This window comes from Leptinotarsa decemlineata, unplaced genomic scaffold (genome assembly GCF_025532065.1).
Source record: "Leptinotarsa decemlineata unplaced genomic scaffold, Ldec_3_MD MMD2_tig00000035_RagTag_RagTag, whole genome shotgun sequence".
NCBI lineage: Eukaryota > Metazoa > Arthropoda > Insecta > Coleoptera > Chrysomelidae > Leptinotarsa > Leptinotarsa decemlineata.
In genome coordinates, this window is record NW_027412540.1 from 8,638,053 (window position 1) to 8,663,533 (window position 25,481).

Genomic DNA, 25,481 nt, shown 5'->3' on the forward strand with positions numbered 1-25,481 from the left:
TTCAGCAGACCAAATCTCATCCCTTTCCATCACACCGAGCTACTAAGGAACTGAATGCACTACTTAGACTCAGACTATCATTGAGGTTCCCTTTTGTGAAGAACATATTAACATTAGAATGTCATCATATTTCATAGAAAAGAGTATATTGATTATTTATAGTAATTATGCCCCACCAACCCCGCCGAAGGCCTTACAAAGTATATGGAATGTATCATTGAGGTTTCTTCTTATTGTAAAAATTGATTATTTTAACTAACTACCCCCTACCAACCCACATCTGAGGCCTTACAAGCTATATGAAATGTACCATAAGTTCTTTTCCATAACAAAAATATGTTTCAAAAGCATAATAAGGTACTATCCCATTCACAGAATTCACCACCAATTATTTCAGATAGAAGGGAATAATTTCCGTTTTTTTCAATCCCTTGATATCAGGTCCCTGAACAGATTGCGTAGTGCATCTTTTGGAAAAGTTGAACAACACAGCACTGATATTTCGATAATAATGGAAAAGCAAAAGTATGGTGTCATAATTTTTTATGCTCATATAAACTCATATTATTCTCGAACGTTGAGATCATCAAATCAAATTAAAAATAATCAATTCTTCAATTACCTATACCATTTGAACTATCACAAGATGACTGCCATACATTACTGTATTTCTTGATGGAATGTGTTGGGTATTTGATATTTTGACAGTATAACTTGTACTCAGTACTGTATTGAGATTTTATAAATTGTGTATCGAATTAGCCTGTTAACTTTGAATGAATAATTATTACCCATCATTCATACCACAGAGTACTGCAGATACATTATCGTGTCATTATTTGAAAGACATTTTTGTTTTGATAGCAGACTGAATTTTTAGTAATGGTTATCATATAAAAATAACAGAATCAATTTTTTACCTGGCATTTGTCCATTTTGAAACTGTTGGGAACCGTTTTGAACATTTCCAGGTTGAACTTCATGTTTTGATAGCGGAGGACTGAATGCACTTGGAAGTTGTGAATTCGTACTCTGAGTGTTTTGACCAATAGAAGGGGGTAATTGACTGGGTGGAATTTGACCTCTAGTGGAGGGTGGTAGTTGATTTGTAGGTGGTAACTGACTTGATGGTGGTAGCTGACCTGGCGATGTTAGATAACTCGGAGATGATCCAGATACTGGAACTCCTGAAGGAAGTGTGCACTTATTAGAAGGAATCCCTCCCTGAGGAGGTAGTTGCCCAGGTCTTGGTGATTCCAGGGGAACATTTTGAAAGGGTTGCTGTTGTCCTAATCCTTGTGAAGATAGGTTGGGAGGAAATCCTTGTTGTGGGCCTCCAAACTGTTGTGGAGGCATATATTGTGGTTCCATATCAAAATGATGCTGTGAATGAAATAATTCATAAAATTTTTGTTTTTGAAATGATTATACATGAATCTGTTGAAAGAATTAAACCTCAATAATGACTATTTTTTTGTTCATTCTGAAGATAATTGAAATAATCTAATATGAAAGTTGTCAAACCATAGTACTTTTTTTTTGGAAACTGGGGCAAAATTTTGAAAATATAATGATTTGGAAGTTTCATGATAAGAAACTAGCAATTGGTTAGACACCACCTAGACAAATTATGTGCTTTATTTTCATCATAAAAATAAATACCATTCGAGAATACTCACTTGCGTTATTTCAACAGTGAAATTTATAAAAATCTGTAAATAAAGAACATCCCACAAATACACTTTTACGTCTGCCACGTAAGTCCAAAGTACGCATGTCCTAGTTACTTCCACGTTAAGTTCACCAGAAAACTGTTAAATTATTTCCCCCATGTCAAAACTACAACAGAAACTGACAGCTGTGCCATTGGGCACAGAATAGTACACAATCGGAATGGAGACACAGAAAGGTTAAGGTAAGTGCGACTGTCTTCTGTTGATGACTCCGTGCATTTGTGTTGTTTCTGCAACCAAGTAGCTGGGCTGTTACAAAGAAAACTCTTTGTTATATGTCACTCACTAATTATTCTGATATATATATATATATATATATATATATATATATATATATATATATATATATATCAGAATAATAAGTATATATATATATATATATATTATATATATATATATATAATATATATGTATATTAATATATATATATATATATATATATATATATATATATATATATATATAAATATACATATATTATTAATATACATATATTATATATATATATTATATATATATATATATATATGTAAGTCACAAAAAGGATTTGAAGCTTTATAACTTCCATTTAATTATCTGCGAGCGCTTTCGAAAGTTGGTCGTGCTATCATCATCTAGGCTCTACTCAAACTTTGAGTTGAGCTGAAGAGGAATCAAATTCAAAATACTGCTGAACGTCTTAACTTCGGAAGAAACTTGCGAGTTCGTTTTTTAACGTTTGGAATACATTTCTAGACGGAACTGAATAAATTTTAACAAAATAACTTGATTTTTGTTGAAGAAATTTTTCTTTTCCAAATCGTCAAGAAGGGCATTCATTTTTTATATACTTTTTTTTGGTGGATACATAGACACAGTTTTTTTTTCTATATTTAACGCAATCATACTTATCAACGTATATAAATGTCCACCTCTTATGATATTGTTCCCGGATGTGGATGAACTATAGGTTCTCTTGGAAAAAGAAATTAATTTTCTTTTCTGAAACTTCAGAAGAAGGTATCCTTTTACCAATATTTGGTTGCTCCATTTAAGTTTCCATTAATAGAGTCAGAACTGATTCTTTTATAACTGGTTCAACGAACCATAATGACGACATAATAGTGCCTTCATGGAAAAATAAAAAAAATTGTCAAATGATCTTTCAGAAACGTGAACTCGTGGTATGCAATTCAGAAATATGTAAATGAACATAAAATTTATTCCACCAAGAGCGATATATATATCAGAAATATGCGATGGACTGTGACTGCTCACCGTTTTCAGGTTCAACTCAGTACATCTCGAACTTCCCTGTTCAAGAACTCTTTCATTCATAGAACTGCGTTTACGTGGAATAAACTTCCTGAGAACGTTTTACCAAATGGATTTAATCTCCAGCGATTGAAATACAACGTGAATTACTACTTCAGCACAGGCACCGCTTTTAGAGTGCATCAGGGATTTTCCTATAGTGCTTGTGTTTTGTCCTTAAAAAAATCACCTCAGAAGTTTCAATGTGATATCTATTTTCTTGTACCTGACTGTATAAAATGAACTGCACAGGATTGAACCATATTGTTAGAATAGCAAATAAAAATAAATCAAACTTAGAAAACAAATAACTCTGTTTGATTTCGAATAGACTGCACCAGCCTATTTTGAAAAGAAAGTATGTGTAACTTACGTATTTCGACGTGTAGATTACGAATCCAAAACAAAAAGTCGGTGTTGTTACAGCCCTCCAAAATTTTACAACCTTCTTTTTTCACGAAACAAACTATAGAAACACGAGTATTTATTCATTACGTAACTTTCACATATTATTTCACCTCCTTCTTTTTCAAAATCAGTTGATGCAGCCTATCCGAAATTTTACCAAATACTTAATCGAGTTGATCAAATAAACTCATTAATCAAAAGCAATTTTAAATAAAAAATCAAGAGTCACGCAAATTCAACACCGAATGAAACAAAAAGATACATGTACTTCATTATTCATTGAAAACCTACAACTTGTTTAATGTTTGATTATACATTTATATTTTCTATCAGAAATTAGAAATGAAACGTTGCCGACATATTAGCCATATTTTTCACACACGGCACCTACCTCTTTTTAGTCTGTGGTCTCCTTCTAATGGTCAGGCCAATCAATTTATCATGTGTATGGGACTACAGAAGAAATACAATATTTATGATTCATGATAGAAGTTGCATACACAAACCACTTACTCTAGGTAGTTTGTGATAAGATAAGGCGATAACAAGTGTGCAATCCAAAAGATTTAAAATTTTGTTCTATTACCTCATAACTAAACTTCACAAGAAGAACAGTGTCCCAAAGTAAGCCTAATACTCCAACTATATTTACTTTAAATTTAACTGAAGTGTATTGTATTTTTGACTGCAAAGAATTATGTCCCCATCATCTAATATTGAAATTTGCAGAAGAGATTTGTGATATGGAATCTGTAGTAAACTTATGCGATTTTTTTTCGTTTTTAACACTTGATATGTAATTTCCAGGACTTTGAGTTTTTCTGCAGAACTTTTTGATTGTAATGCAGCTCTATACAAGTGATAGGAAATTATTTCAGATAATAGAAAATGACTAGTTTTCACTCCAAACACGACTCTACAAGTTTTTAATTTTCTTTTGAGAATAATCTGCCCACCAGAAGAATCTTAAAAAATCTTTTTCTTTCATCTTATCTGGAGAAAAACCATTTCAATATCGAAAATAACCCCAAGTAATCTGATACGGAATTTGAGTAAAAGTGAAGGAATTATTTCTAAAAAATTAGGATCACAGTCATTCAGTGAGTTACTACGTGTATAAAAAAGGGCGAATTCTTGTCGTTGAGCTGGATTGATGACTGCGTGACTTCTTTCGTCTCCTCTCTGTGACTTTCAACCTTGTCAAAGATTTACGATACTTTCCAATTCGTTAAAGTTGAAATTGTTTCATAAAATTATCTTGAAGTTTCCACTTTCAAAGTCTCTTTTGACTGGACTTTGGGTGCCTATTTTGTGTGGTATTAGAGGAATGTGAAAACTAAATTACGAAACGAGTTGAACAGTTGTATGTGTTATACATATGTTGAGTTTCAGTCTCCAGTTAATTTAATTCTAAACTATTGTTTCTATGCTATATTCATGAATTTGATTTGTTGGTGACCACAAAAGTACAATACCCTCACTGATCTTAACAAAGTAAAGTACAATAAAAAGCCCAGTATTTTGAATATTCTGCTAGAGATCTATATATATTGGAAGTGAATTTTTTTATTTCTTCCACAACACTGGATAAACACAGATTCTAATGACTTGCTAGTTATACTATACAGTGTGCTTTAGTGAAACAACATTAATTTGATACGAGATGTGTGTTGTCTCGCCAGCTTGATCTTGGTAATCTTGTATACCCTCCGTTTAATCTGTCGAACCACTAGACCGGGATTCCGTCCACCCGATTAGGAAAATTGAATGGCTGTGTACACGATGGTGTTAATTTGCCAGATGGTCAGATTATTATTATTATTTATTTTAGACCAGGTGATATCCATTATTCAATTCATATTGGAGGCACTAGTGAAATGAAGTGTTGAAATAAAATGAAAAGCAAACTATCAACCAACATGCATCTTTACCACATGAAAACCTTTATATAAATTATGTTTTTTCAGTTATTCATGTTCCATCCTCATCTATGACTTGTGCTGTATTGTTCTGGAACTAACAATCTTTTAATACTAACAAAATTCAGAGAAACGAGAAGAGACAGAAAGGCAGAGAGAAGAAATAACACAAGTTCAGGCTGAATAATATGAATTGTAGTAAGATTATTGAGCAGATTAGGCGCTAATCTCCAAAAATGAGCTATTCAAATGTGTCTAAAGGGAGGAAATGGCAAAATATGAGAGAAAATAAATAATGTTAAAAAATTGCATAGGAGTAATCACTATTATTATTTTATTCATTGCTGTGTATTTTCCATCTAGACATGCTAGGCGTTATGACTATATTGTCCTAAAAAACATATTAAACGAACTGGATTTTCGAAAAACTGAAAACGTAGATTTCAAACTTCAAAACTGCTCCTACAGAGATATGATAATGAAAAATGAAGATGTAATCGCACTGCCAGAACAAATTCGATTTCGAAAACCTCTACCAGGTGAACAACGTATTGAAAAACTTTTTATTTTTGTGTTTTGTTTTTAGTGATTTTGAAAATTCGTCTATATTTTACGTTGTACATTGTTAATGGAAAAAAAAAAATTTTAGGTGGTGAATATAAACCAATCGATTGTGCACCACTTGTCAAATCAGCACTTATTATTCCTTACAGACAACGGCAAAAACAGCTGGAATTTTTTTTGAAGTACATGCACTCATTTTTACAAAATCAAAGTATACATTACCGAATTTTCATTGTTGAACAAAATGACACCCTGGCATTCAATAGAGCAAAAATGATGAATTATGGAGCTAAGGTGGCTATGAAATTCCAGTATCACTGCCTCATACTTCATGATGTAGATCTTATTCCAATGAATACTGCAAATATATATGGATGCACCAAATCGCCTAGGCATATGTCAAGTAGCTTGGATACATTCAGGTAACGTAACTGCCAATCTCTAAATTAGTTCAGTATAATAGTCTTCACTTTCTAGATTTAGATTATTTCTATCACCAACACACTAGTCATTATCAGGATTTTTGGAGGTTATAGTAGAACACCTTATACAAAATTATTCTCGTGTCAACACAATAACTGTAGGCATAAGATAATTATTCGAGTTGTTTCTGAGTATTTTAGCAATGAGAAAAGTGATTTCTAAATTTTGTAAATTCATAGCCAAGTGTATTTTAGCCTATATTATTATATATTCAACCCTGCCGAGTGGAATGCCACCAGTAGAGGTGAGAGTCATCTTGAATGATGCATCATTCTAAGGTGTGTGTATCCGTGCTGAACAAATGTATGACTCTTAGCTCACTTAGTATCACGTAAACTTCGAGATACTGGGCGCCCTCCTCTTAGAAAACTTTGTCACAGTAATGGAGGGCTGTGCCATGATGTTCCTGACTTCCGTAGCACTTCTAGTGCTACGGACCATGAATTATCCAAAAATCCGACCTTAGGTCTACAGACTTCCACTAAACTACCCCAACTGTCTTCTATATAACATGGGATCAAGACCAAGAGTTTCTCAGTTATTTAACTCTTGATCCTGGTAAAAAGAGCAGAATATCTTATGACTCTATCTTGCTCTAAATTGCTATGGAAGCAGAGTCTGCATCAGAAGAGAGAAAAAAACTGCTTTCAAGCAGGTCAGCAAACGTTTACAATCAAACGGTGATTCACCCAAACCAGAGACTAAAAGGCTCTGCAAGGCTGAATATAACGTATCATTAGGTGTAACTGCGGTGATTGAGGTAGGAATCTTGCACCTTGAACATACGACAACCCTAATATGATCAACTAACTCGAATCTCTTCAGTATGCCATTATGGTTGGCAAAGAGGAGGATGCAGTTAGTGTCCTTCAACCATAATCAGGTACTCACTAGTATGAAAAAAATGTAACATAGTTTATCAACCTTGAAGTAGATTTTTCTTTAAAAGAATGTTCAGGCTTTGGTAACAGAACACATACTGGGCCTGCATCGCCACGTACCTGATTAGGATTTTCACTCTTGCCAACTAACCCGAAACAACAGATACGAAATAAAGTAATCGGCTTCAATAAGAAGCTGGATTTATTTGGTCAAATTTGAAAAAATGTGAGCCACAATAAACCCTCGCGGGTTGAAATTGTGGATCAAACAGACCAACTCACTTTCAACCTACCTACTAACCTAACCGCTGAATCTCTTCAACCCTTTTTGCAGATATAACCTTCCATACTTGACTCTCTTCGGAGGAGCAGTTGCAATTTCATCTGAACAATTTCAGAAAGTCAATGGCATGTCCAATAGATTTTATGGATGGGGAGGAGAAGATGATGATTTTTACAGGTCTGCATATACTATAGAATATGTACGATATTTTTTTACTGATGATCAAATATTTTGAACTCAAAAATGAAATCATTAAATCATCGGTGATGTTGATCATAGCTCGAAAAAGTAAATGTCCTCTTTGAATTTGATATGCGTTTGTTAAGTAGAATTTGGAACCTCTGCCGAAAAGTGAATCTAGAAAACATTTTTCCCTCACTAAAACAAAAATTGCTGTCTCTCGATGCGCGTTTCACTCCAAGTTAGCATCACCAGATGACTCGGCCATCCTCATTTATTTTGATTTTGATGAGGGAAAAGTTTTTTCAATAGACTGCTATTAGCAGCCTCGTATATATTTGATATTTGAGAATTGACTTCTCTGTCGATCACATAGATGGCGTCTTCGTAAGGGATATGTCATCGGCCTTTATATAGGTCCGCCCTTTAAGGATAGCCGAGTCCAGCAATGCATTTGGGATTCAGCCTAGCACCACTAATGAGACCTATGACGGGTCGAAACAGCGCAGCCTGGTGTTATGTTTAGGCTCTGGTTTTCAACCTCGTGCTTTGAAAGATCGAATCTCTTTGGCATAGCGGTCTGTGTTAAAACCACAAAATCAAATCAAAATCACAATGCTTCAAAGTTGAAGCAAAAAGTCTAGAAGCCACCTCGGCCACGCACGTCGAAATGATTACATGACATGGTTCGAGTTCATTTGAGCACTTTCTCAAAGTCACCTTGGCGACGGCGTGTTCAAAGTCGTTTCAAGGTTAAAAGTGGTGGGAGGAGGTTTCGAAATCGGCCTAAACCAACTACTTCTTATTTAAATTATATCAAGGAAAAGGCACTCTATTGGGCGGGTAAGATTGATAACCAAGTTATATTGACCTTCATTTTTATGTACTGGTTTACCATTTCCAAGATGAAAACAGATGGAAGGGTAAAAATTTTAGGGTGTGGGAATAATTTTTCACAAGATAGTCTTGGCCCTACCTTGAAACATTAGTTCATGGTTTGAATCATGTTTCTGGAAAAAGAGTTGAACCGGACCGGCCACAGTAAACTCAAGACTATTTATTAATAGTTGTCTACTGTAAATAACTTAGGCTTTCTACAAAAAATGTAGGGAACTTCCAAACAAAGGAAAAAAGCAATACAGTTCAAAATAAACTATTTACAATCTTTGTAAAGATGTGTAGCATTTAAAGATGTGTAGCACATGCATAGTGGTTACTTTCAGATACAAACTGAAAAAAAGCCCTCCTGAAACATTTACTATTCAGTTTGTACTTCAAACATTCGTTATGGAATTGAAACAAATATCATTTATATGAATGCAATACAATTTAATATATAACAGAGTTACAATATAAAATTTCACTTACATAGAACACTATTATCCTCAATGGCATACTTCAAAGATTCAGAATGAAACACTGGTCCTGTTAACTCTGCAGCATAGTTATGGATAACATTGCAAGACGAATCACTCATTTCTTCAATAACATTACGACTGTATTTCATCAAAAGAGGCAAATCTACTCATGATACGAGTGGCACTTCAATTTTTTTTACAAAACTGAATTGGATGATCTTTACTCAAACAATTCCTTCAGATTGTAGAATGTGACTTGAAAAATTTCATAAAAGTAGAATGACAACTAACTATTTCATTATTTTAAGGCGTTTGGTAAATAGTAATTTGGATCCATGTAGATTCTCACCCCAAGTTAGCAAATATGTAATGCTGCCTCATAAAAAGGAGAAGGCTAGGTAAGTACCCGCTATTTTGATGAAAATTAAATGGGAAATCTATTTATTTTCCTCAAAAGCAACTTTGGTGACTGAAAAAAAAAAAGTAAATATGACTTAATTAAGAATGTCTTGTATTTGAGTTATGAAGTAATAGAAGTGAGGACAGGTTAGGTAATGTATTGTAATGTTGATTTCATCAATAAGTGTTGAACTAAAGTGAATATATCAATTTTTTCAATAGAAAAGGGGTCAATGAAGCTGTTAGTAGACTTTTTTTATATTTGATGAGTACCTCCAATTGAAATCAAAACAATGTGAAATACATTTATATTATTTATTTATAAAAAATATATCATCCCAGAAAGTCTGGCGCAAAACATACATATAGTAATACATAGGCTGAAATAAGTTGAAATGCATTATAGCTTCAGTTTTTTGACCTAAGTTAACCCAAAACCATTCGAACCTCAAAGTGATAGGACAAAGAACTAGTTCCTTGAGGTCATATTTCTATACCACGCTCACTCATACATTCATGAATTCATTATTATAATCAATGAGTTTTCAAACTGGTTCGACTCGTATGTGTCATTGATGTATTGATTGCTATTTCTTGCTAACACAGTCATGTAATAATTGGCCCAGCGTGTCCCGAACAGAAAGTCATTGCAACGTCTGCATCTTAACATTAGATATGAGGGATAACCGAGGACTAGTAGATTATATTTCATTTAAATCCCCACATCTTTCCAAAATCTGTAGGGCATATCCAGGTTGCTACTGAAGTCTTGGAAATAATATATTGTGTTGTGAACCTATACTCACTCACTAACCTTGTTATTAGGTTGTCGATAACCTGCTACCTTAGTACATGAGATAAAACACCTTGAAGACAACCTAACACTTTTATTGTTTCCTATGCGAATATAGTTAGCAAGGACTGTGTTCACCCAATTATGGGGCTATTTAATTTGAATTGTTATCAGTCACCCCCAAGAGCTGGTGTTTTAAAAACCACAGACATAACACCCCCAGTTTAATTTCTCACGTGCGTTTGCGGTATTTCGAGGTTTATCAAAAAAAAAACGCCATTTCCAAATTTCCTCAAGATTTTTCTAAAAAAACTAACAAACTAGCAATAATGTTTTGTACCGACCAAATCCACATGACTTCTACGCAGTTTATTAGCTACTACTGTCGAAAATTTTCGTAAAGAGAAAAGTTTGGAATGTCGTCCATATTGAGTTATACAACATTTTAGTAATCATATTTATTTTAAAAAAGGGGCCTCAGCTCTTGAATAAATAGATATGAACATTGACATTATAGCCCACTAATCTGTTGAGGCCTTGAAATTTCTCCAGTTGAGGATGTGCTGATGTGTTTTTTTTCACGTAGTCTGAGGGGATGACTATCTACCTTTTCCCCCCTCTATTTGTACCTCCACATTGGCGGGTAAAAAATAGTGAAACGAATAAATCTAATTTATATTTTATAAGAAAAATTCTTGATTGAAGCAAGTTTGTCACGGATTTTAAATATTGGAAGTTTCATCTATAGAAGTTTAGTTATTTTGCTCATTTTGTCTGAAGTTATTTGAGCCTTTCGTATTCCTAATTTTAGAAATGCTATATTCAAATTCTCTGCTAGAATCACACGTCTGATGTGAGCTAGGAGATCTCTGGTTGGCTTGGTTGACGTGACCCATATATGGGATTATTAAATATGTCGCCTTGTACTTGTGTTGCACTGTTTGTAACCTTTGGTGTAGTAATGGATATACAGTGTGTCAATTTGAAAACTTCCCACCCTCAATATCTCCCTTCCAGTACATAATATGAAAAAATGGTCAGACAGGTCAACTTTATTTGCAAGGGGGACACTCTGAATGAATATTTTCAACCCTCGGGGTTCAACCCCCTAGGAGGGGTGGATGTTACCCTCAGAATTTCAAATGGAAAGGGGGGTCAAGTGGCACATCATTTTGAAGGGCATTCAATTCGCTTGCCGACGGTGCCCTCATTTATTATTTTCCGATCAGCAGTATCCGAAAATGTAGTTCTAAACTAATAGAAGTAATTAGAATTGGCCTATACTAAAATGCCTGGTTATCAAGTTAGTATGCAAAGAAATACAATTTATTGACTCTCTTATAAGTAAAACTTGTGATGACGGGTCAGCTTTTCAACTTTCCATCAGGGGTAAAATTAGACAAGCCTCAAAAAATTTACATTAATTAGTTATCTGATTTCGGTGACTTTCATTTGGGTTTATTATCGGATTTAAAACTCTTATCCCTTTTTTGTTACTTCTGCTATAAAAAGTATCGTTTTTTGAGCAAAAAAGGTGTTCATCGCATTCAAGCCATTTGGTAGTACTATCATTTCAGTTTCATTTGTTGAGCTGATCAGCGATACCTTAGAAAGTGTATAAATTGTAAGAATGGTTTACACTATCCAAGACCGAATTGAAATAATTTTTATTTATGGAGAGGTGGGCAAGTGCGCATGAAGGGCGGCATCTCTTTTTAATGAAAGAAATCCAAATCTTAATATAAGTCACCGGTATGTGCTTGATTTGGTGACAAAGTTTTCCGAAACTGGTTCGGTGAAGAATAAAAAAAGGAATAACCCTAGAGTACTGAATGAGGATGCTCAAATTGAGGTGTTGGGAACATTTGCTGCAGAGCCGACTAGCTCCTTACGATCAGTAGCAGAACAGACGGGAATGTCACACGAGACTGTAAGGAAAGCACTGAAAATGCACAAATTTCATCCATATAAAATGCAGATTCTCCACGAGCTCCATGAGGATGATTATGACAGAAGAATAGAATTCTGTGAAATCATGACTCTTCGAATCAATGCTTTACCTAATCTTCTGTTCAATATCTGTTTCAGTGATGAATGTTCATTTTTCCTGAATGGCAATGTTAATAGGCAAAATTGTCGCTATTGGAGTGACGAAAACCCTCACAATTTTCGAGAAGGACATACACAACACCCACAAAAAGTTAATGTTTGGGCTGGTATTCTTGGAAATGCCATTATCGGACCTTTATTTTTTGAAGAAAACTTGAATGGTGATCTGTACCTAGATATGCTTCAAGCACCTATCGATCCACTTATAACTCACGAGCTCGAAACTCAAATTGATGCACACGGTAATTTACTGTTGCAGGAAGATTTGTTACATTTCCAACAGGACGGTGCGCCACCTCATTATTTTCGCCCCGTCCGACAATGGTTGAACGAGCGATTCCGGGAGAGATGGATTGGCAGAAGGGGATCAATTGAGTGGCCACCGAGATCACCGGATTTGACTCCATTAGATTTTTTTCTTTGGGGATATCTCAAATCTGTCGTTTATAAAACACAGCCCACTGATATGGATGACCTCAAAGGACGAATTACAGCAGCATGCCGGTCAGTTAGTGGTGAAGTTTTCCAAAATGTTCGAGAGGAGTTCGAAAACAGACTGTATTACTGTTTAGAGCAAAATGGACAACATTTTGAACATATTATCAGATAAAGCGTAACAAGATGGTTGAAATTTGTTTTTTGCAATTTAGTATTTTTTGTTTGCACTCGATGCGTATTTCGTTAACTAAGTAGTTCTACATTCCTCTCACATCCACGAATTCGAATATTACTCAAGGGTTGGAACGATGCTACCTAGTACGATGCTCACCTTTTCCAATAGTCCATTACAATCATTTGTTTTGAATACCAACCTGAATACCAAACATCTAGTGCGGGCGAGTTTTAATCATTTATTCTTATTCACTTCTAATCACCGTTCGTTCGGAACGTTATTTTTCAAAAACTGCTCATCAAAAACTAATGAAAAAGGTATCATTGGCAAGAGAATTGAATGCCCTTCAAAATGATGTGCCACTTGACCCCCCTTTCCATTTGAAATTCTGAGGGTAACATCCACCCCTCCTAGGGGGTTGAACCCCGAGGGTTGAAAATATTCATTCAGAGTGTCCCCCTTGCAAATAAAGTTGACCTGTCTGACCATTTTTTCATATTATGTACTGGAAGGGAGATATTGAGGGTGGGAAGTTTTCAAATTGACACACTGTATATAACTGAAGTTTTATCCCAACACCAAACCGCTGTTCAAACATCTCGACACGTGTTTCGATTATCAAGTGATCATCTTCAAAAGGAAGAAATGATTGAGTTTATTCTTCTTTTTGAAGATGATCACTTGGTGATCGAAACACGTGTCAATATGTTAAAATAACGGTTTAGTGCTGGGATAAAACTCTAGTAATATTCATGCCACCTTGTGTTCAATGGTTCAATTTCTGTTTTCAGGGAATACCTAGTCGGTAAAAAAAAAAAATTTCTGAGATTCTCGAGCGAATGATGAAGGTCTACTGATATGAGGCATGTACTCATGTATCAGATTTCATTCATGAATTTTACTTGAGAAATACTATGTTGTACCTTTTTTATGCCTTATAGCCTTATGCTATACACTGTAGTGCAGTATTTCTCAAACTTTTCGAATTCACGGCTCCCTTATGTTTTTTTAAGGGTATCGCGGCACCCCGAACGTAAAGACTACACTACATATTCAATTAATAAAAGTAGGTAGGTGGCTGTCTGAACGGATTGCATTTTGCTATTACCGATATTATCATATTATCAGAGGATTTTTATTAATAGGTACCGACGTATTACCTTTACTCTCAGTTATCTACGTTGTAAAACGTTGTACCTTGAGACTCAACCGTGGCCCACGGCGCCCCAGTAAAGGTTCCAGGGCGCCGCGGCGCACACTTTAGAAACACTGCTGTAGTGTCTATTGCATCAATAAATTACTACTACTACTATTACTATCAATTATCAATTAAGAATCCATAATACAAATTTAAACAAAATAAAATCTTATAGTGATCGATAATGTGAGAAATAAAAAGACATTATCGTGGGTACAAGTATTGTATTTGTGGAGCTCATTAACGAATGTGAAGTTTTACATTTGTGAAGTATTACATTTGACTTGTTCATGTATAGTCTTGTATGCAAATTTACCTTGTTCGATTTCTAGAATATCCTGAATAGGCAGTATCATGGTTACATTGTACAAAGTATCGGTTGAGGTTCTGCAGTCAATCCTAAATATTGAATCATTTGGAAGCAATGGAAATTAATAAACTTAAAAATTCAAACATTCTAATGAATGACCAACTATATTCGAGTAGATCACCATTATTGAACTTTTTTTCTTAAAAACCGAGAAAGAATTATTATTAATGTAGATGTGAGGTAATATGCTTCAGGTGATCATAATTGAACAGGTACGTTAAGTTCAGGTAATTTTTTGTAGGTAGTCTCAATTATGGTTACCTGTAGTATATAAATATTAATGTTAACAACAACTTGAAGTATAAATCACTCGAAAAAGCTAATGTTTTAGCGAAACATGTTATATTTTTCAAATAAAGTTTGTGGAGATCAAATCGTCAGGTGTAGTTTTTGAAAGCCTAAATAACATTTTCACGACTTTGTTTTGAAATGTTTTTTTTTTTTTGAATAATGTATGTCCACATGTACCCATATAGGAATTGAGTAGCTAAATATTGGTAATAAATATGCAACTTTCTCACAGCGTATATGACAGATTTGCAAACAAGTCATATGTTTTACGTTGGCAACGATGGTTGGGTTTTAAAAAGGTTTCAAAAAGTGGCGTGCACTACTTCATTACTTACGTATATTTAGTTTTCTTTAACCATCAAGAAATTCACATTTTCTACAGGATATATCTTTACCCATAATCTTGATTATATGTAGGTTTATTAAACCCTGCGAATTACTGTATCTGAATTTCTTTACTGGAGATCATAGGTTTTTTGCTGTTTTTAGTTATAATAATTCCATTAAAACCAACAAAATATAATTAACATACTCATATGCTAGTAAATCATTTTTATGATGGATTTTTGAAATGGCATTCAAATATCATTTTGTAATCCTTAACTAGTCCAATGAAGTATAATCCTTACAGATGATTTGAATACTTTTTATAACTTTTCATTTGTTTCAAATTTTGAATTATTTTTAACATTGAATTGAAATCGGATCTCTACCAAAAGCAATGAGTATGTTTTAGGTATATAAAAAAGTCATTCCCATGTTATAAATCTTCCTTAACTCAGTTTATTTACTTGTGAATTTTGTTTTTCAGCAAGGACAGATTTCAAATACTACAAGAAAACAATGATGAACAGTGGTATGATGGGCTCAACTCCTTGTCTAACAAGTACTTGGTAAAAATTGAAGAATTATACACCCACATCATCACTTCCTGAATATTCATCTCGAAAAGTGATGAAAATTTTACATTTGATAACGAAAAACTTTCTGTCCTAAATTGTTGTGTCTGCAAGGCATAATCCATTATCATGCTCAATTAGATATATTTATATTTGAGTTAATTTAATTTTATTGTAAAGTTATGAAATATATTAAATAAAATTGAAAATATCAGTCTAGTTTTATGAATATCTACACAAAAATATTGAATGAAATGATATCTGTTGTGATTGTCAAACTTCAGCTTTGTCATATCGGAAACTCTGTCAAATTTTTCAGTAGAAATGTCAAAACACATACTGCTACAGAAATTTGTCCATCATTAATCCTATAGCAAAATAAAACCTTCAAAAATTTATATCAATTTGATCCAGGTTCATTTAAGTAGGCATGAAAAAAACGATTCAGTGATGTAAGGAAAAATATTTTTCAATAGTCAACTTAGAAAATGGAAGTTTGCATCATTCTTCACCTTCATCATCTAAATAATTAATTCATTTGGTTGTTTTTTTCTAAAATTTCCTTTTTCTTTATATAAACTGGATCCCTTATCCCCAAAACATCTAAACTCCACAAATAAAAAAGTGTACTATCATTAAAGCAACAAAGAGCTTCTATTATGTTTTTCTGGTGATATGATCCCATTACTGTCCACCCAAAATGAGTTTCAACTGCTACCATATCATCAACTTTCTCTATTCTACCTGTTAAGAGTTGACCATGAATATCTGCTCCGAGAAGTAAACTGATTTCTTCAATTTTTGTTTGAGTATCAGATATGATTATATTTGTCTCTTTCAACAAATTAATTATTCGAACATTTCCTAACCGTGGGACAAAACTGCATATTTTATTTCGTTCCAAAGCTGATAGTTCTAATTGAAAAGAATTATTCAAATCCCCAATAGTGACATTATATAGAGTATGGAATTCAGGAGAAGATTGTTTTCCGCCGAAAACGCTTTGTATAACGATTTCCTCTCTAATTTTCCTTAAATTCATCATTTTGGCACAGAAGTAATATAGTACACTGAAGATATGAATGACTGCAATTTTTTAGGAACATCTATAGGATTTTGTTGAACATTTTTTGGCTATTTTTACTTTCCACAATATGAATATTATTGAAATTGAAAAGAGAAATATTTTAGGAGATATTAGTTTTTTTGGGAAAAAAGGTTTTTGGCTTTCTTTTTTATAGACAAAATTAAATGTGGCAAGTTACTGATGAACGGATATTTTCCTATCAGAAAAGCATATGACTATTTACGACTTATCAGGGTGTACTGAAAAATTTGCCCTCCCTACATATGGATAAAATTTTCCATTTACAATTTTTAAATTTTCAAACACGTGGAAGGTGAAAACGAAACATCTGACATAAAATGACTTTCATTCAATGTACAATAATAAATTCCACTGAAAGTACAATTGAAACTAATACAATTAAATTTATTCAAATAAAGTTGGAACAAGAAATTGAAAGAAAAACAGAATAGAGATGTTCTTATCCATAAAGGGCATAGCTAAGAGCAATCTCAAACATAGTCAATAAGTTGATTAAAAAAAGGTATAACCAAGGAGTGTTTTGTAAATCATAATTATTTTGAAAAGTTGATGAGTCAAACTTCATGACTAATCCATGTGAGCCGAAATAAATTGAAAAACCACAACGAAAATAATAATTTCAGAACTGCTTGTTCACTTTAACACAAGTGTTGAATATTGAGTTATCTTAAAAATGAAGTGATGCGAAGGCGTTGTATATTGGTCAGACTAAATGAGCTATTGAAAGTCATGGCCATATTGAATTTGACCAAATAAGCCTCAATTTCATTTAAGACACTTCAGAGGACAGCGAGAATAAACATTACTTGACATTGTTAATACTGTTATATGAGACTTGACTTTATGCTTTTGAAAGTCTGGTAAAGGCAAAATGTTACATTCTAAATAACATGTATTCTACCTCGGGAAATTTCACGTTAATTTGAACTTGAGCAAATTTTTGATATATGAACAAAAATGAAAGTATGATCTGTTCGATGAAAATAGATTGAATTAGAATTCAGAAATGAGTATAGTTTATTTTGTGAAGGCGGCAACTTGGTTGGTATTACCCTTTAACAAGTATTAATCTGAATCAGAATGACACTGGAATATATATCAATTGTTCAACTTTCTCAGTTTCGCCATACAAACAATTAAGATTCAAACTTTTGGAAATAAAACTACATCATATTTCACAATCCACAACATCCTGCTCAGTAATGTGAACTTTCAGCAATTTTTGTATTTGTACCTAACTTATTTGTATTTGTAACTAACTTATATAGGTAATTTTGTAGCAAAAAAAACCTTTAATATGTTGAAAAATATATTGAAATGATACTGAAAGGTAAATTTATAATGCTGAATATAGTTGTGATCCCTTCTCACCCTGTTTCCACAGCTGAGTCAAGTTTTTGCTTTTTATTTTTAGGTTGATCATTTCCATCAGATTTTTCTGCCTCACAATTGTTTGTTTCATTAAGAGAAATATTTTGGAGTGGAGATTTGGCTGAAGATGTTTCATTTTCTGAATTATCATTATTTTTACTGTTATCCAGTGGATCCTCTATTGAATTTTTTTCATCTTCAATTAGTTCACGTTTCTCATTTACTACATCTTCCTCAGTTGAAATCTTTTGTGTTTTTATTGATGGATTATTTGTATCTCTCAATACCACATCTTTGGACAAATCTTCAGTATGTGAACCATTTTCATTTTTACTGCAATCTCCAGTGTCTGAATGCTTAGAAGAATTGGCATTAGATTGGAAAAAATTTGTTATTGGTTTCTGCCAAGATGGAGTTTCTTGGTGGGGAATAGGGGGAAGTCGTGTGCTACCTGAAACATTTTTTCTATTATCTTTTCACAAATCTATAAAAAAATAGAAAATAGATTCACACAGAGTGCTAATAGGATTTTTTTCAAGTTGACACTTCCAACATGTTTATGATTTTATCAAAACCATCAAATATGTGTACAACAAAACCTTTTTTGTGAAGTTGTTTTATTGTTGATATATATATATATATATATATATATATATATATATATATATATATATATATATATATATATATATATATATATATATATATATATATATATATATATATATATATATATATATATATATATATATATATATATATATATACACATGATGAGCTGTTTTCTCGGGTTTCGCTCCGTGTTCTGTGTATTTTCTCCCCATAAGGATTATTTTCACAACGTTTCGGCAGAGTCTCATTTGCCATCTTCTGGTGATGTCTGGTTTTTTCAACTAGACAGTGTAGTTGAAAAAACCAGACATCACCAGAAGATGGCAAATGAGACTTTGCCGAAACGTTGTGAAAATAATCCTTATGGGGAGAAAATACACAGAACACGGAGCGAAACCCGAGAAAACAGCTCATCATACTTTATCCGTGAGAATCTTCGAGTTAACATATATATATATATATATATATATATATATATATATATATATATATATATATATATATACATATATATATAGATAGATAGACATTTATTTAATCTCTCATGATTGCTTTACAATATGAGATAAGTCACAGTATATGAAGAGGGAAAAATTCTCATTATATAAACATTAAGAAAAAAAACTTCACAAACATTCTAGTCGTTACAAATTGATTAAGAATAATAAGAATAAAAGAAAATGAAAAATATTTAAATATAAACACATGTTAAAATACATTGAAACAAAACTGCCTAGTCGCTACATTTTTTATACTCTTCTAATGAATAAAAGACATGGCGGATGAGAAACTTTTTCGAAGATTGTTTGAAATGTTTCATATTGGTGATGAGTTTCAAGTCTTCAGGCAAAAAATTGAACAAATGTGCTCCAGAATATAGAGGGCTCTTTATATGTTGCTTTCTTTGCAAGTGGTGCAAATGGAAGTCATTCTTCTGTCTGGTATCATATTCATGGTAGTCACTATTTCTATTCATTTTTTTAGCATTTTGATGGGTATATATTAATAATTTGTAGAGATAGATAGATGTTAATGTTAGGATATTGTTTTCAATGAACGTGTTTCTGCACGTTTCTCTATAGTCCAAATCATATATTAACCTTATGAATTTTTTTTGTGATATGAAAATTCTGTATGTGTCTGTAGCTCTTCCCCACACAATGATGTTACTACTAATGATACTGTATATTAAAGAATAATATAGGTTTACTAGGTGGTGCCTATGAAAACTCGATTTCAGAGTAATAAATGCAAAGTACAGCTTGTTGAGTTTTTTACACAGAGCATCAACTTGTCTATTGAAAGAAAGTTTTTGGTCTAGTTCGAGGCCTAGGAATCTCGTTGATTCTGAGTTGTGAACTTCTGTGTTACCAACATTTATTGATAATTCATCACTGATAATTTTATATATTATATATATATATATATATATATATATATATATATATATATATATATATTTATATATATATATATATATATAGAATATATATATATATATAAATAGTATATATATATATTTATATATATAGAATATATATATAGTATATATATATATATATATATATATATATATATATATATATATATTTATATATATATAGAATATATATATATATATATATTTATATAGAATATATATATATATATTTATATAGAATATATATATATATATATAAATAGTATATATATATATATATATATATATATATATATATATATATATATATATATATATATATATATATATATATACAATTTTTTTAAATTATGCAACTAATTTTCCTCTATTTTCAGTATTTTAATATTAATATAAGTCACGAAAAGGATTTGAAGCTTTATAACTCCTATTTAATTATATGCGAGCGCTCTCGACAGCTGGTCGTGCACGACAGCATGACCAGCTGTCGAAATACTTATAAATATATATACTTATATATTAGCTAAAATATTATGAACAAAACTACGCAAAATACCATTGGTCATGAATCACTCAAAGAGGAAACAAAATAATAGAATTTCATTAACTACACCTCACGATTTGATCTCCACAAACTTTATTTGAAAAATATATATATCACAACATGTTTCGCTAACACAGTAGCTTTTTTATCAAGTGATTTGAAAACTTCAAGTTGCTTTTTACACTAATATTTATGTATTACAGGTAACCATAGTTGAGACTACCTCGCTTTTGCGATTCGAGAAGTTTTTCCTATTGATAAGGTAGATAATCAAAATTATAGAGATATAACGTGTTTTGGACAAACAACGGAAAAAGTGGCTTTAGTTTTGAGGAAACGAGATATTAAAATTGCATATAGAACAAGTGATACGCTGGGAAAGTTAGTTTAAAATAATAAAAACATCCAAATTCGAGAAATCAGGAGTATATAAAGGTATGAAACTGAATCATTTGGAAGCAATGGGAATTAATAAACTTGAAAATTCAAACATTCTAATGAATGACCAACTGAATTTGAATAGATCATTATTATTGAACTTGTTTTCTTTAAAACCCAGAAAGAATTATTACTAATGGAGATGTGAGGTAATATGCTTCAGGTGATCATAATTGAAGAGGTACCTTAGGTAGAGGTTTAGGTAATTTTTTGGGGTAGTCTCAATTATGGTTACCTGTAGTATATAAATATTAGTGTAAGAAGCAACTTGAAGTTTTCAAATTACTTGATAAAGCTACTGTGTTAGCGAAACATGTTGTGATATATATTTTCTAATAAAGTTTGTGAAGATCAAATGGTGAGGTGTAGTTTATGAAATTACTATGGATCTTCATCAAGTAACGGCCGAACCAATCAGGAAAATAATAGAAGAAGATAAAAAAAAGATAGAAAAACGAAATGGTGAAAAGTTCATTTTGTCATTGATTTTGAAAAAAGACATAATTTCAACTTGATTGGCATTTTTTTTTAAAGTTCAGGAATAGTATTGAATACTTTTGCTATCTGGTAACTGAAGGAGCGTTTTGAACCTGATGTTAATATTATGAACATCGGTTCGAAGCGTCACTCTTCTATGTAGGTACAAAGGGACTTTATTATATGACAGAGATAGGCAGCATGCAGTTTTCTCATATTCTCTATATTTAGCCATTCAACTTCCTGGAGCTTGTGAGATATTCCGTTTCTTCTTCTTCTTCTTATTTCATATTCAGGCCATTTCTTTAAAAAAAATCTGTTCTTTCCGTTAACTAGCTGTCGCACCCCTACGAATGACAACCCTCAGAAGTCGAAACTTATGCGAGCTAAGGACTAACAAGGTCTTACCTTTCAACGTGTGATTCCTAACACGGGTTGGACGATAGCAAGTGAAAATAGATCGTTCAGCCTGGGGCTTGAAGCAGCGACCAACACAGCGGTCGATTTGAGTGAGTGAATAAAGCACCCACGTCGAACCGTCCGGCTACCATCCGTGATAACATTGCTATATTCTAAACAATAACAGATACGAAGACGATTAAATGAGAAAAAAGGTATCTGTCATCGGGAACAATATAATGGTCGAAGAAAATTTACAGGAACTCTTGTCCATTCTCCAGTTATACGGGGAAAACGAAAAATGCTGTTTTTCATTTTTTTCAAATGGAATTGTTATCTCGGAGAATATCAAAAAATGGAAAAGGAAAAATGAAACCAATATGGAAAATCATAGCTACATAGCAAACTACATTTAATGCTCGAATTGACGACCTTTTTATTAAATGCACATAAGTTGTTGGTCCAGACAATATCTGTGGCAATATTCTAGCATAATAGGTGTAATACTAATACACGCATCTTTGATTTTTTGTTTGAGATGGTCTATATCTGTACTTGGTGTTGGAAAAACTTTATCCTTTATGTATCTCTACACAAAAAATCCAAAGGAGTGAGATATGGGGATCGAGCTGGCCAGTTAATTGGTCCATTGTTTCCAATCCATTTTCTTGGGAATATTGCATCTGAATGTTCCCTTACTACTGCTGCATTATGGGGAGGAGCACCGTCCTGTTGAAAATATTGTATTTTAAGTAGCTATCGAATTCATTGAATAGAAAATGAAGATACATTTCACTATTCAAATGATCATCCTAAAAGAAAGGGCCAAGGATGTTTGTTCCCACAATTCCCAACCAAACATTTATTCCAAACTTTTCTTGGAAATTGGTGTCCCTATGTAAATGTTCATTTTATTCCATTTGTAGTGTTGGTGAATTTTGATTCATCTGTCCATATTATTTTTTTACTAATATTTCCAACTTCCCTATTTCTATGTCTTAACCACTTCACAAATCGTACTCTCCTTCCTTAATCTGTTTCATTGAGGTGATGAACTTTGTGTATCCTGTAGCATTTATATTTGTTCTTTTTCAAAATAGTTCTGGTGGATTTTACTGAAATCCCCATTCAGTGAGCAATTTCTCATAAAGAACAAACTTGATTATCATAATTTTTGTAACGGCCAATCTTGAATAAAAAAAAAGATGTTTTCACTGTGTAAATTTTTAAGTGGTAATATTTGCTTACCCATAACATTTATTTGATTCCTCACACTTCCAGTAACCACACATTTGGATGTTCGGAATACGACAATTCGGGTATAGCTCAACATATATATTCCTTACCAGAAGAGGATTTTTATTTGATTTTGCATAACTAAATAGCATATCAGTCCTTACTACTTATTATTTCTACTTTATTCTTTCTACGATTTGCAAGCATATCATAAGTAAAAACAAATATATTTTTTTGTTAATTCATGGATATACTTGACAAATGGGTCACTTTTCCTAATGAGAAATTTGATTCCACAATATGTTGAAAATCTACCATTTTGAAAACAAAAATATCTACTGAGGAAGATACGGTGTTAGCAAAACACGTCTATAAATCAAAATATTTGTGAAAATTGTTTAATTATTATCTTGGATATAACGAATGTATTAGATTATTTAATCTATCAGTGTACATAACGCTCTTCTCCAAATTTATATAGGTTGAGGTCTATCCATTTCTGAAGCTACAGAGGCTGGTCCATTTAATCATATTTTAGTATTGCACATAAGAAGGTAAAATATCACGTTTTCTAACTTGTACTGAATTGAAGTAGTAAAGATAATTCTGGTGTGATTTTTTAGCAAAAAATATTTATATTTTTTAGCAAAACAATAACCAGAATTTTCTCTGCAACATGTCTTTGAGTCAGAAATCTAAACTATTATTTTGAACTAGGGAAGTCTTGGAGATAATCTTTCTAATTTTATGGAATTCTTAGAATAATGTTTCTAAACTTGAACTTACTAGATGATGATCTGCTGGACGTAGATGGTTTGCTGCTATTACTGCTGCTTCCACCACCACCTCCTCCTTTTTTAGATGACTTTCCAGAACTGACTAAAATGAAAATCAAACAGTGACTTCACAGAAAATATTATACAAGTGGCAGCAGATACAAACTATAAAGGACCTTTTAAAATAAATTACATATTGAAGTTTCAATAAAGTTATTAAGTAATTAACTTCCAACAATGAATAAAAATACATGATACATAACAATATGTTGATTCTTTAAACACACTAGGATCTCCCAAAAAATGACTTCATTGACACATCAGTTCAATTCTTGTTTGAAATTAACTATTATGAAAGATATCCAAAACAGAATTCATCTTGAATAATAGAGAAACTTTGATGAAAGTTTTTTCCATCTCTTATTGGTTGATGAAAACTTATGATTGTCATCAGTATTCATGTTTTAATCCTTTGAAGGCTTACTTTTGATGCCAGCTGAGGATGTTCTAACCATTTTTTCCAAATAAGAAACCAACCAGATTTAAGATCAAACAAATGCTAATAGAGTATTTTTATTTGTTTAGGTTTGGTACATTTCACAAAAAAACTCTTTGATATCACCTCACCAATACTACCATTCTATATAGAAGTTTCATATTTTAACCTATAAAAATACATTCCCGCATTTTCGGATTTCAATGACAGAATGACCAGTGCTCAGTGCTGCCACAACCTTTGGAAAATAGTACCAGAAGGTAAACGAATAAAGTACTAGTTCGACAAAAATATTTAAAAAGCGAATCCGTGATATCAGCATATATTCACCCTTTCCTTGCTGAAGGTACACTTTTTCATAAATTCAAATAAAAATTCAACAATAACAAATAACTTTGTCTTTGGGATCACCAAACGTGAAACAGACTAACAATTGTTCTCTTATGTTCCATACATGCGGTCGACTAACCGGCCATGAAATTAATCGGGTACCAGGTACATTGCTGTTTGGGTCGGATCTTTCCTGCACTGATGCGAGGTAATACTATAGAACTGATCTGTAGGTGACCTACTCGATGATCCTGCTGCTGGATGAACGAGAAACATCTCCATAACTAACGTCTGTAGGTATCTTGCGTAAAAGTCTGACGGATATAATTCAATGTCCAGCGTGGCATTAACCGGGGAAGTAAATGTTAGTGGTTCTTCAGTTCCACAGCTGCCCCCTACGGCTAATGAGGATGAGATTTGGACTGCTGAACCAGAAACCATTGTTGAAAGGTCACTGTGCTATGACCAGAAGCTTCAATATCTAATTGAAGTAAATGTTT

At 32.6% G+C, this 25,481-nt stretch overlaps 3 protein-coding genes across 7 annotated transcripts in view; 1 reads left to right on the top strand and 2 right to left on the bottom strand.

Annotated features, from left to right (window-relative positions):
- Positions 1 to 1,836, bottom strand: part of Sec24CD (COPII coat complex component secretory 24CD) — a 34,435-nt gene extending 32,599 nt beyond the window's left edge. For both annotated transcript variants that reach the window (XM_074171828.1, XM_074171827.1), the window contains exons 1-2: positions 1,680 to 1,836; positions 921 to 1,383 (exon numbers count right to left, since the gene is read on the bottom strand). In XM_074171828.1, the coding sequence (XP_074027929.1) occupies positions 921 to 1,371 (451 nt within the window). In that variant the 5' untranslated portion in view covers positions 1,372 to 1,383; positions 1,680 to 1,836. The remainder of the gene's footprint in view (positions 1 to 920; positions 1,384 to 1,679) is intronic.
- A 2,010-nt stretch (positions 1,837 to 3,846) lies between these two features.
- beta4GalNAcTB (beta1,4-N-acetylgalactosaminyltransferase B) lies at positions 3,847 to 15,988 on the top strand. Of its 3 annotated transcripts, XM_074171829.1 has the most exons (6): positions 3,852 to 4,058; positions 5,402 to 5,892; positions 6,003 to 6,339; positions 7,616 to 7,741; positions 9,411 to 9,500; positions 15,687 to 15,988. In XM_074171829.1, the coding sequence occupies exons 2-6, from the start codon at positions 5,649 to 5,651 to the stop codon at positions 15,808 to 15,810; spliced, it is 921 nt and encodes a 306-aa protein (XP_074027930.1). In that variant the 5' UTR covers positions 3,852 to 4,058; positions 5,402 to 5,648; the 3' UTR covers positions 15,811 to 15,988. The 3 variants fall into 3 exon arrangements, with proteins under 3 accessions (XP_074027932.1, XP_074027931.1, XP_074027930.1); XM_074171831.1 differs by lacking the exon at positions 7,616 to 7,741 and having other exon boundaries at positions 3,847 to 4,058; XM_074171830.1 differs by lacking the exon at positions 9,411 to 9,500 and having other exon boundaries at positions 3,848 to 4,058.
- A 2,185-nt stretch (positions 15,989 to 18,173) lies between these two features.
- LOC111516001 (uncharacterized) lies at positions 18,174 to 24,870 on the bottom strand. Of its 2 annotated transcripts, none has more exons than XM_074171832.1 (3): positions 24,640 to 24,870; positions 24,162 to 24,258; positions 18,174 to 18,700 (listed from the first exon to the last, which is right to left on the bottom strand). In XM_074171832.1, the coding sequence occupies exons 1-3, from the start codon at positions 24,668 to 24,670 to the stop codon at positions 18,250 to 18,252; spliced, it is 579 nt and encodes a 192-aa protein (XP_074027933.1). In that variant the 5' UTR covers positions 24,671 to 24,870; the 3' UTR covers positions 18,174 to 18,249. The 2 variants fall into 2 exon arrangements, with proteins under 2 accessions (XP_074027933.1, XP_023027959.2); XM_023172191.2 differs by having other exon boundaries at positions 18,174 to 18,704; positions 24,166 to 24,258; positions 24,640 to 24,869.
- Between the last annotated feature and the right edge of the window lie 611 nt (positions 24,871 to 25,481).